The 13,775-nt window shown below is 32.7% G+C and overlaps 1 protein-coding gene across 1 annotated transcript in view; it reads right to left on the reverse strand.

Moving 5' to 3' along the window:
* Positions 1–13,775, reverse strand: part of LOC145329426 (uncharacterized) — a 53,797-nt gene that overhangs the window by 18,855 nt on the left and 21,167 nt on the right. Inside the window, exons 25-30 of the mRNA XM_080173540.1 lie at positions 13,343–13,524; positions 12,883–12,988; positions 12,188–12,296; positions 5,916–6,162; positions 2,327–2,500; positions 1,089–1,171 (exon numbers count right to left, since the gene is read on the reverse strand). Coding sequence (XP_080029666.1) covers positions 1,089–1,171; positions 2,327–2,500; positions 5,916–6,162; positions 12,188–12,296; positions 12,883–12,988; positions 13,343–13,524 — 901 coding nt within the window. The remainder of the gene's footprint in view (positions 1–1,088; positions 1,172–2,326; positions 2,501–5,915; positions 6,163–12,187; positions 12,297–12,882; positions 12,989–13,342; positions 13,525–13,775) is intronic.

A 13,775-nucleotide genomic window follows, 5' to 3' on the forward strand; every position in this document is an offset into this window, starting at 1 on the left:
AATTCTTTGAACGTACATATAAGACTTTTACAGAAATGCTTCGCATCCAAACTATCTATCTATGCTTGATATAAAGTTAACACTATATAGAGTAGAATCTGAATATTTGATTGATGTGCCCCGCAATTATCAAGTAGTGCTCAGGCACAAGACACAATTACTTTAGCTAGGCCCAAGGCATTATTTGTATCCTTTTATGCATTCATAGGCCTATCTCTACCTATATAACACCATATATGGGTAACGCTAGCCTATTCATGGTAATTTGTATGTGATTTGTTAATATTATATGTTTATTAAAGACATTATGTTTATTGTTAAAGTAACCATGTAACCAATCAGTACAAATATGTATGCCTACAACCATGTCTGATTTACGTCACAAATTAACATACAGACATTTAATTGCACAGACAAACACTAAGATCCTGGTTCAAAGCTGATGTTATAGCATGTACCTCTTAAAATAAGTTAGTTATTCATTGACTCTTCTACCATTAACTTCTCTTCTGGCTTTAAAAGGTAATGACTTAGTTGTTTGGCATGCATTGTAGTTTAAATTTAGGACCCTTAGTACTTAGCATGAATTGAGCTTAGGCCTTATGTTAGAATTCTAACACTTAGCACAATTCACTGCTTGGGACTTAGGGCACTTTTCTGTCCCACACTACTTATGATTTTAACACTTATCCTATAAATATTTTCATACTTAACTTATGCACTTGTAATATAAATACACTTTATAAAAACATTTTCCTTCCTTAATACTTAATATACTTATATAATTCCAATCGAATATCAAAACCAACCATTTATTCTTAGATTAAAGCAATATAATACTTCGCGTGGGTCTTTTGTTGAGCTTCCACCAGCTCAACCAAATTCGTATTATACTTGTGGGAATAGAGGGTTAAGCATTCTAAATAAACGAACCGACGATGAGAATGTCTATGTGTATTGCAGTAAAAGTAGGTTTTTAGTAGTACTCATAGAAGAGCGGTCTCCATACCTAAACTTGGACAAACGCCCCATTCGCACTCACATCTCTATAAATCTATAATAACAGTTACTTTTTAGAACAATCTTACTTGGTAGAAACTTCAACGCTCGAATCACTGGACTCTGAATGTCGACGATGTTTACTAGATTTCTTTCGCTTCTTTTTCTTTCCCTAAAATAAAACAAATTTTATATTTTGCATGACTTGTATGACTGAAAGGCTTGGGTATTTCAATGAACCAAATATTTTTTACGAATCGGTGGATGTATTAGTTTTATTACAGCGTTATTTTATTCGTTAGCTCTAAACCATTGAGTACTTATTAGGGTTAGCAATCCGAATCCGGAATTTGCCCAGTTTTTTAATCCAGAATCTGAATCCGGAACCCACCCCGCTTTGAAGGCGGAGATTACCCCCCCCCCCCATTTCTCCCCACCTACACCACCAAGTGGAGAGATCAGAAAATATGTCAAAACGCAGCTTTAGATTCTTCCCAGTACCCGGTATAATTTAATTCTTTAATTTTTAAAAGCGAAGCTTTTCTATAATTAGGGTCGGTCCGTCCGTACGTCCGTAACGGATAGCTTTTTCCGTTAATTTAGGCATGTTAGAATTGTCCTATCGATTTTAAAATTTGCATGGTGATTCCTTTAGTAATTAAGTACGATTTAGAAAGCGTAGCAACTCTATAATCATGACAAGAATGTCCGTATGTCCATTTTAAACATATTTTTTTTTTTTTAACAACAAATTTTTATGTGATCTAATTGTGATCTAATTGATCTGATTTTTGGTATGTTGATTCCTGGGACAACAAAGTATAATGTTATAAGCGAAGCAACTCTATAATCAAGTCATAAAATTGTACGTATGACCATAAACATTATCCTGTATCAAGCAGTTTTTCAACAAATTTACTTACAATTTTGCTTTGACTCTTATAATTTTATATTATGATAATTTAATTAAGTTCTAACACAAAACAAGTGTTAATGTCCGTTTGTCCTACCGTTTCAGTGCTTCGCTTTTATGGATGTTGTCATCCTTGTTTTTTAAGTCTTTAAAAATATTAATAGAATCTGTGGAGAATCAGTTTTATTTTTGAACGGATTCATGCAAGAATCCGAATTTAGTCCAAAAATTAGACGGATTGCCATTCCTAGTACTTATAATATTCAATTTTACTTGGTTCCAAACAGAAACTAGTAGTGTATAAACTTTTCGACCATTAATATTTATATAATAGAAGGATTTATTTTGTTTATCATAATTGAGGATCACCATCAATTAAAAATCCATTGTTTAAGATCCCTGGGTTAATGTTACCTTTCCATCTTCCGGAGCTATTTCATGTTGATTATCATCCTTGTCCTTGCTATCACTGTCATGCTTATTACAGGATTTTCTATCATCAACACTGGAAGATTTTCTTTTGGAAGTTCCAGTTTTGTAATCATTTTCATGTACAGCTTTTACCACTCTTGTTGCATTTTCTTCAACCTTAAATATTGTTAAAGTGTTCACGAAGCTGGAAAAAAGTAGATATATGTCACTGATTAATGTTTTTTAAGAGTACTATTTTGAGAATTAAGTCTTAAATACTTCCCATTTAAAAATAAATCAAACTTTAAAAAAACGAATTTATTCCCTTGAAAACATCGTTGTATTTTGTGTTTTATTATACATATCTAAAAACCTATCAAAATCGACAAATAACAATCTTTTAGTTGAAGTTTACTTGCAAATTTATAGTAAAATAAATGCTTTTGTTACATACCCTATTAAACTAACCAAAAAATGTTGAAATTGTAATCTACGGATAGATTAAAAATTTTCTTCCGATGGTCACAGAAACAAAGCCATATATGGTAAAGAATATGGTACCTGGATTTTCATTTTTCCCTTTATTAAAAAATTTATATGAATATCTACATATCTACATGGCTTTAGATATGTGACATTAAAAATCATTTGAAATCAGTTAATTGCTTTGTATATGTATGATAAAATGTAATATAACAGGATACATACAGGCAATTGATAATATTATAATTGAAACTATAAAATTAAGCTATTCTCGGGACCATCAATAATGTATCATCTTATTTAACGTCTATCTCAAAAAATGCATATCTCAGAAAATGCTTTTCTAAAAAAACATTTTAAAAAGCAAAGCATTGTTTTATATCTAGCAATCAATATATTAATAAGAATATATTTTGATATCATTAATATGACTTAATTATATTCATTTTGTATAAAGACACATTCATTTATTAAAAATTGTTAAGATAAAGTCCAAGCTTTTTATCTCTAACTAGTGGGTACGCCCCTAGAGGCCTCTGGTGGCACTTTAAATGTTTTTTTTTTATATTTAAAATATGTCTATGTTGTGTTTGACATTTATGTTTCATTGAATGCTCTTTGTTAAATCAAGAAACATAATTTTTTTTGATTTCTTGTGATTTCTCTTAGGAAGGTGGTGGTACCCTCCCCCAAAATAGTTATAAATCTTCCCAGGACCTATAAGAATCTACCATGTTAAGGAGAACCTGATCGGTTCAGCAGTTAGCGAGATCCTTTGGTACAAATATACAGACACACAAACATCCTGTTACTAATAAAGTAACAGGATGTTTGTCTGTGGGTTTGTACTCTCTTTTGGAATCATACTGCAGAGCTAAAAATACAAATAGGCCCCCACATAATTGGGGGATTTTAAAGTTTTATTATCAATTGAGAAAGTTTTTACAGATATCGAGGTTTTATTTTATTTTGGGGTAAAATGCTTGCTTGGATTATATTTAATTAATTAATTAAAATTTATAGAAGATATTTAAAAGAAACAAACTTTAAAATGTGAATTAATTAAAGGTTTTGCTATAAGTGTTTTCTAAGATAGGCGTTTTTTGAGTACAGCAGGTTGAATTAAACACACACACACATACACACAGACAGAGTACGGACACCACAGAACTTGATTGTATTAAAGTTTATTCTTCAAAACATGGAATAGGATAAAGAGCATACAAATTCTATTCTTTTAATAAATCTGTTATATATGGATGTACAATAATTGATGTAAGGCTTTTATTTTAATACTGTTAAACAAAATTACGTAAAGATGGTTCCTGAGATCCTGAAATCAAGTCAATTAATATATACAAAAAAGGGAATAAAATAACATGTCTTTTCAGTTATGGGAATACAATTATTTACTTATTATAGTTATTGAAATTGTCCTATATTGGTCCAAACTTATAACTTAAAATACACTGAAGGGACTGCAACTTTTACAATATTAAAAAATGTTTGGTTTCTATATTTCAACTTAACAAAATCCGTTGGTACCATTTGTACTATGACAGGTAAGTGAGGGGACGAAGAAAGAAAGAGGGCAACGCAAACGGCTAATATAAGTTGGGTTTATAAACAAAATCTGTATGATTATAAATCAATAAATTAATAAACTTGTTTAACCAATTTGTCGAGATTTTACATAATATCACCAGGGACGTCCTAGGGGGTGGAATATAAAGGGGTAGGCATCCCCAAAATTTTTAATTTTTACCCCCGTTAAAATAAAAAAGCTTAGACGTCACTAACTCTATGACATAAAGATTTCTCCCCCCAAAATGAACTTGGTGGTGCTGTAGGCATCCCAGAAATTGTAGTTTTTAATTCTTCCCCCCCCCCCCCCATTAAAAATGATTGGACGTCCTTGAAAAGCATGATCTATGATCAAGATTTTCAATGATTAACAACCTTTTTGTTTCAAAGACCCAACTCTGTTTGAATGAAACAGTCATATTACTGGATAAAAATTAATTAAAATCAACTTATATATTATCCAGATTTTATTTAATTGACGACGTTTTCGTTTTAAATCCCCAACTCTGTTGAATGAAACAGACAACTACTTAAAATAATGGGCCCTGAATGTTTATTTTATATGGATTTTTCATTTAAATAATGTTTAGTTGAAACTTATGTATATTGATTGTAGGAATATGAATTTAAGGCTTTAAAAAAAATTAAATAAAAAACAAAATTTGGAATATCTAGGGTTTAAATATAGGCAGGTATTTAGAAAAAATTTACTCTTTTCCGATAATTGGGAGAAAAAAAAGATTGCTTTTGTTTGTGGAAAACCTTTAGTAAGACTGCTAATTTTTTTGCTAGATATGTATAGCAAATAATATTTGTTTATTCTTTTTGCCCAATTTTAATCTTAAATCATGTAATTTCTGAAGATTTCAACAATTTTTCATATGTTAGTGTACCTGCATAGATATATCAATATTTGGTAACTGATTTTACGATATTAATGCAGGTTTTATATTTAATTGTAAACCAAGTTTGAAAATTTATTTCAAAAGAGATGTAGTACAACAAAATTTTTGTAGTATAAATTTCGTTGTTTTTATGTGTAAGCAAAGAAAAGGGTGATTTTTCCTTAGTCTTATAAGTGCACAGATTGTTGTGGTATTTTCGTGAGAAGTGGATCTCGGCATCCTTAATTAATTTATTTCTAACTTAGTGGAATTTTTAAGGCATTATTCAATGAAAATTACTTAAAAAATAAAAAAAGGTAAATAAAAATGCAATTTGAAAAATTAGCTTCGCGATCACTTTAAGCATATTTAAATATAACGTTTAACCATAATGATATTTTTTTCTTTATAATAACTCATTTTTTACGTATTTTCTTTGATAAATATTTTATGGGATGGATTCTTGTGCTTATTAAGGACATAATTCATAAACCAAAACATTATTTCAAGTTTTATCTAGCTGTTTAAACTTCATTTATTTTGGAAATATAAACGTTTTAAAACCCTTCATCAGGCCATTTTGAGAGAGACTGAATTATTCCAAAACTGCAAATATATAAATAATTTAAAACAAAACTTACCTTTTCAGTATTAGCATTAAGATCAACTTCTTTTTTAGCCGCAGCAGCAGATTTATCAACGGCAATAGACTTAATCTTAGCAACCTCTTCAATTCTAGATTTCCTAGTCGATGTTGATCCTTTTCTTACAGGACTTTCAGTGGATGGTGAACGATTTTCTTTCTCAACACTTTTCTTGTCTTTCTTATTATTAGAAACGCTATCATTATTTGTATTGGTAACATCTTTTGGAGCTGTGTTTTCTACATCCTTTGATATCCAGAAGGAATTGGATTAATTATTTCAAGTATATTTTCTAATGAAATATCAGAATTTCTTACAGAAATTGGACATATTACATTTATTTCAGTGACAGATTACACCTACTTGCCTTCCAAAGCAGTACATATGCAGACTAAGGGTTCAATAACTTGTTTAAGTGCAAATTAGTAGGGGAAACCTATCTTAAGGTAATTTTAATATCGTTGGGGGGCAACATATAGTAAAATTGACGACCACATAATTTGCTACCCAAATATTATTTAAGATTTATTTCACTTGTAGATTATACCTTATACCTGATTCTAAATATTCTGCAAATTTTGATGACATGGGAAAACTTAAAAGTGGATTATCCACGAACCAGAGCAAGTGATTCTAAGCATCTTCCAGCATTGACCCATATTATTTTTTTAGTGAATATACTAGGTATATGTTTAATATTTGCTTTATCGACTAAAAAGTTAGGTTTCACCATGGTTTTATATGAAAAAACTTTGAAATGTAAATCAATTGTTAAAGCAATATCATCAAATGCTTTGTTGAGTTCAAAGGACAAAATAAAATAACACTGCAGAAAAGCATCTAATGTTGTAAATTGTAAAAGTACATTAAGGGGGGGTTTTTTAATGCAACCATCTCGTAATCAGTGAGCAAATGGCACTTAGAATTCGAATTTCGAGCTGAAATTTTGCATGGGTAATCCTTGGTAGGTCTATTATCCCTAAATCGAACAAAAAGTTGGAAAAGTAACGGCTGGCGGCTGCAGCTCAGCCGTTTAGCCGTTTTTGGCCTATTTTTAGGGCAAATTCATCATTATTTACGTAGGAATCAACTTTTTAAAACATAGTTTTGGTTTAATTCATATTAAATGATAGCAATAACCATTTTTTAAATTTCTAGTGCCAGCTGCTAAACGGCTAGAACCGGCTGAAAACGGCTGGGAGCGGCCAAGAGTATGAAGAGTAGATAGGGCTTGTGACGTCTCTAGGGGTAGGTTTTTATGGGTGCTGAGCTTAAAAATGCTACCAAAAATAGTGGCGGCCCATCCATGTGGCAGCTGGGTAACGGCAGCAGCTCAGCTGGGAGAGGCCAAGAGTAGAATGGGTACATAGGGCATGTGACATGTCCAGGCATAGGTTTTTATGGGTGCTGAGCTCAAAAATACTACCAAAAATAGTGATGGCCAATCCATGTGGCAGTTGAGTAATAACTGCTGCTCAGCTGCGAGCGGCCAAGAGTAGAATGAGTAGATAGGGCTTGTGACGTGTCTAGGGGTAGGTTTTTATGGGTGCTGAGCTCAAAAATGGTACCAAAAATAGTGGCGGCCAATACATATGGCAGCTGGGTAACAGCTGCTGCTCAGCTGCGAGCGGTCAAGAGTAGAATGAGTAGATGGGGCTTATGACGTGTCTAGGGGTAGGTTTTTATGGGCGCTGAGCTCAAAAATGCTACCAAAAATAGTGGCGGCAAAACTATATGGTATCTGAACAACAGCTGCAGCTCAGATGGGAGCGGCCAGGAGTAAAATGAGTACATAGGGCTTGTGACGTGTCTTGGGGTAAGTTTTTATGGGTACTGAGCTCAAAAATGCTCCCAAAAATAGTGGCGACCCATCCATATGGCAGCTGGGTAACGGCTGCAGCTCAGACACTATTTTTGGTAGCATTTTGAGCTCAGCACTCATAAAAAGACACATCACAAGCCCTATCTACTCATTCTACTCTTGGCCGCTTCTAGCTGAGCTGTAGCTGTTACTCAGCTGCTATATATGGATTGGTCGCCACTATTTTTAGTAGCATATTTGAGCTCAACACCCATAAAAACCTACCCTGAGACACGTCACAAGCTCTATCTACTCATTATACTCTTGGTGGCGCGCAGCTGAGCTGCAACTGTTACCCAGCTGCAATGTGGATGGGTCGCTACTATTTTTGGTACCATTTTTGAGCTCAGCACCCATGAAAACCTACCCTAGACACATCACAAGCCTTATCTACTCATTCTACTCTTGGCCACTCGCAGCTGAGCTGCAGCTGTTACTCAGCTGTCATATGGATGGGTCGCCACTATTTTTGGTAGCATTTTTGAGCTCAGCACCCATGAAAACCTACCCCTAGACATGTCACATGCCCTATGTACTCATTCTACTCTTGGCATCTACCAGCTGAGCTTCGGCACACCCCACCCGAAGGCTTGTTAGGTTAGAAAAAAAACCCGCAGAAACGGTTTACACAGGATGTACTGTGACCTTATGGTGAGTTCAGAACATGCTTTCACTAAATTGAATTAGTAGCTTCCCATAGTAGAAAATTTTAAAATTACTTTTGGTGATCAAATTTTACTTTTACTTTTAGAGTACCTTCACCTAACCTCCTTTATTGTCTTGTTTTGTCTTTCATGTTCATCATGCAAATTTGTTCACATTACAGTTAAATTGACAGATATTGGAGATTTCTAAAAAGGTCTCTAAAATTTTTATAGCTCTATTACTTTTTGAGATATCTTATTTCAAACTATTGCTGTAAAATTATCTTTTACACAGGAAAAAGGTGAAACATAAAATTAGATATTTTATAGAAAATTACAAATATCTTCATATAAATCACTCTATTATTGCTCCAAATTGACCAAATTGGACAGTTAAGGTACTTAAACTTATCTACATTCAATGGACAATCCAAATACATACTTTTTAAGACTATATAAGTCAACAGAAGGTTGCTAAAATGTAAAATTAAAGAAACAAATATAACTTAATTTTAATTAAAAATCACCTTTAAGGCATTTTTATAATGTAACAGGTGTTTTAAGGTACAAGAAACTCATATTTAATAATGATTTAATATTTTTTAAAAGTACAGTAATAGTTTAGAGTACCTAATGGTGTTCATTAACAACAAAAAAATTGCCTAAGAATAAATATTAAATTGTTTCTTTTAATATATTTAAGATCATCCAGGAAAGTGTCTTCGTTACTAAGTTTTCTTAGTTAAGGTGGCAAAAACAAATTTTTTTCATAAGGTTGTACTAAATTTAAAAAGCCAATCCACTATTCCTAAAAAAAAATACTAGAATTAGTAAATTACATTTTTAAACTGCTTGGAAATTCTAAAAATTCTAACCAAATTTTGGTTTATTTAGAATGATTATGTCTATTTTTCTTAAGATATGCTTCTATTTGTTCAAAATGTTAGATGATTGTGTTTTATTGGCTTTCTCATTACAAAGTAACAACTTTTTACACCATAACTTACCTTAAAATCCTTGCAAAAGTTGATTAAATTTCAAATTATTTTAAAAAACAAGAATTATTTTTTTCTTCAGCATGCTCCTATTGGCTAATGTAGTCTTAAAAGTATGTATTTGGATTGTCCATTAAATGTAGATAGGTTTAGGCACCTTAACTGTTTAATTTGGTCAATTAAAAGCAATATTAGAGATTTATATGAAAATACTTATAATTTTCTCTAAAATATCTTATTTTATGTTTCACCTTTTTGCTGTGTAAAAGATGATTTTACAGCAATACTTTGAAATAAGATATCTCAGAAAGTATTGGAGCAAGATAAATGTTAGAGACCTTTTTAGAAATCTCCAATATCTGTCAATTCAACCGTAATGTGAACAAATTTGCATCATGAATATGAAAGACATAACAAGATCATTAAGGAGGTTAGGTGAAGGTACTCTACACATAAAATTTGATCACCAAAAGTAATTTTAAAATTTTCTACTATGGGAAGCTACTAATTTAATTTAGGGAAAGCATGTTCTGAACTCACCATAAGGTCCCAGTACATCCTGTGTAAACCTTTTCCACGGTTTTTTTTTTCTAACCTAACACGCCATCGGGTGGGGTGTGTCGGCCGTTACCCAGCTGCCATATGGATGGGCTGCCACTATTTTTGGAACCATTTTTAAGCTCAGCACCCATAAAAACCTACCTCTAGACACGTCACAAGCCCTATCTAATCATTCTACTCTTAGCCGCTTGCAGCTGAGCAGCAGCTATTACTTAACTGCCATAGGGATTGGCCGAAACTATTTTTAGAAGCATTTTTGAGTACAGCACCCATAAAAACCTAATCCTGGACACGTCACATGCCTCATGTACTCATTCTACTCTTGGCCTATCTCGTCTGAGCTGCGGCTGTTACCCAGCTGAGCTGCGTCCATTACCCAGCTGCCATGTGGATGGGCCTCCATTATTTTTGTTAGCATTTTTGAGCTCAGCATCTATAAAAACCTACCCCTAGACACGTTACAAGCCCTATCTACTCATTCTACTCTTGGCCGCTCGCAGCTGAGCTGCAGCTGTTACCCAGCTGCCATATGGATTGGCCGTAACTATTTTTAGTAGCATTTTTGAGCTCAGCACCCAAAGAAACCTACCCCTAGACATGTCACAAGCCCTATCTACCCTTTATACTCTTTGCGGCTCCCAGCCGTTTTCAGCCGGTTCTAGCCGTTTAGCAGCTGGTACTAAAAATTTTAAAAAATGGTTATTGTTATCATTTAACATGAATTAAACCAGAAATATGTTTTAAAAAGTTGATTCCTACGTAATTAATGATGAATTTGCCCTAAAAATAGGCAAAAAACGGCTAAACGGCTGAGCTGCCAGCCGCCAGCCGTTACTTTTCCAACTTTTTGTTCGATTTAGGGAAAATAGACCTATCAAAGATTACTCATGCAAAATTTTAGATCGAAATTCGAATTCTAAGTGCCATTTGCTCACTGATTACGAGATGGTTGCATTAAAACCCCCCCCCCCCCTTAAACTGTTTACAAGTTACCAACCCTTTTCCTATATATATACATTTTTAATCACAATAATATACTTTTGTGTCAAAGCTTTTAAACAACAGTTTGAACTCATCATAACATTCGATGATATTGCACCTAACAATGCTTAACATTGCAAATTTTTTTTTCATATAAAACCATGGTGAAACCTAACTTTTTAGTCGATAAAGCAAATATTAAACATAAACCTACGTCATACTGTAAATAACATAAACATTATTGTATGATAATAATTATATTATTAAGGATACATCTGGTGAAGAATAACCTGATGAGGGCAACAGTGACGAGATAGGAGATGGTGACCATAATGAAACTGAGACTGAAATTGAAAGAAGATCTCTATAAAGAAACTTGTCACCAATCAATCAATCAACAAATTGCCTATCTATGTCTCATACAAATATGCCAAACATTTTAACCATAATGTATTTTATCAATAAGTTTCTCTAAATGGCTGAGATTATTTTATTCTTTTATCAAAAACATTTTATCATTATTTTATCAATTATGAAAATAAGTGTCTGAAGAATTTATACCAATTGAAAAATAATATATTAAAAGTCCAGATAATTTAAAGTCCTTATATTCCCTATTGTTTTTATGTTGCCTGGAGTGTCCCAAGTGATAATGTGATTGTTAATGATTATAAAACCTACGTGAACATTGACATTTATGGGTTACCTATAATTGTGAATATTCTGGAGGTGACTATTAGCATATGCAGCCACTTCATCTCTAGCGGACACTCCAGGCAAATGGCAAATATTTTCTAGAGTTTGGCCTGACGGGTTCTGTATACAAAATGGCATATTGAGACAGAGGCAAGACAGGTGAGCCACTTTATGCTAGTATAATAATATTTACTAAAAAAAATACTATGGGTCAATGCTGGAAGATGCTTAGAATCACTTGCTCTTGTTCTAGGATAGTCCTCTTTATCTCTTAATTCCCTTCAGGGACAAAGAAGGTATAAATTACAATTTTTGACATGTGATCACTTATTGACAAAATAATTACGTAACATATTCCCGTATGTGCAATATTACGAAAATTCAATACTTAATTTTTGTCGAATTTTAAACAAAAATGTATCAATTATTGTTTAAGAAATTATCATACTGAAATTAAAACATTTTTGTTCAAAATATGATAGCAAAAATTATTAGAGATTTTGCGTAATTGAATCTTATTCCAATCCGGGTTCCTTGGAACGATTGTTGTTAATCTCATCAGTTTTCTTTGCAATGGCAGCAACAGCAGTTGGACCAGTTTTGTTGTTGGTAACAGTGGCATTTGTATCCAATACATTTTCTGAGTTTTATTTATTTCTTTTTATGTTTGTAGCATGATAGGTATTTTTTAAAAGTCCCACTTTTTAAATCAACATTTAATAGATGTGCCCAGGGAAAAGGGAATGTGATTCTGACAAACAATTTCCCCTTAACCCCCTTCACTTTTTTCTCCCCTTCTTAACCACTTACATTTCAGTTACACCAAAAAGCAAGTTTTACTCCAACTTTATTTCAACAAAATATTTAATTTTCTGCAATTTTAAATGGAATTAATTGGCTGAATAGCAGCCCTAGGATGTGCCTTACAGCATTTAAAGAATGGCAGCATAAAATCATCCAAAGACGGAAATTTTAAAAAATATCTGAAAGCGTTCATTGGGACATAATTTTACTATCAATTTAACTTTGCATTTTAATTTTAAACAATAAAACAATAAAATGGAGGGACGAACCTATAAAATAGTTATAAACCTTCCATAGAACTATGGGAAGCTTACTGTAAACTATATCAGTTTATAAGTTAGAAAGATCCTAAGTTTCCCACACCAACATCCTGTTACTTTAATAAACCTAAGAATTATAAAAATAAAAAAATATATAAAATCCTGAGAGTGGCTGCAGAGTTCTCAATTTCTTTTCTCTTAGTATGAGTTGTCTCAAATCTTCACAGGAATCATCTCGAGACAAACATTTGTCCTCGATACCATGATCCTTTTAAATAATATTGTTTTAAGATATAGTTGAAAAAAGCTTGAAATAGGAAAAAGTTTAATTATAATTTAACAACAAAAAATTCCAAATGTCTCAGTGTGTGAAATTCTGTCTTTGTTAACTGGTGAAGAATAAGTAAAATAAATGCCAATCTTTATTCTTTAAACTATTCTGTTTTAGCCGTTCCCTTCAAACACTTTGTGCTTTTAATAGACAAAATAACCTTACTTCTTTATATAATAGGATGGCATTTCATTTATTCAAGAAGAATTCAGAGTTTCCCTCAGGAGCTACAAAAAAAAAATGTGGAATGGAAAAGTATTAAGGTCCACTTTTATTTATACGTTGCATTACCTTATTATTTGACGAGCGCTGATTACATTCGCGGGAATCATGATGACTGCGGCTATGCCGCTCGCTGCAGTCGTCAGAGTCATGACAAACATGGCCGCTAGATCCATGTCCGCGGTCATGGTCAGAATAGGTTCTGCTACGCCGACGGTTACCATGGTCCGCGTCGTGATGGTGTGCATAAGCTAAAACAATTATTTATATGTACATAAAACAGCTGATTACATATTATATATAAAAAATCTTTAAGCTAAGCGGGAACCTAGATACCTCAAATATCACTGGAGTTAAGAGGGGTGAGTCGACCCTCCATTAAAAAGAAAAATTTAGCTAAAGGGAGTGTTTTTATCCAGAGTCTATCTCTCTTGGGAGGGTAAAACCATGCCATCCCAAAAAATAATTTTAATTATAAACCTTCCTTAAACTTTTAGAAAGC

The sequence above is a fragment of the Acartia tonsa genome, chromosome 10 (assembly GCF_053477335.1).
Source record: "Acartia tonsa isolate MP-2025a chromosome 10, ASM5347733v1, whole genome shotgun sequence".
NCBI classification, from domain to species: Eukaryota; Metazoa; Arthropoda; class Copepoda; order Calanoida; family Acartiidae; genus Acartia; species Acartia tonsa.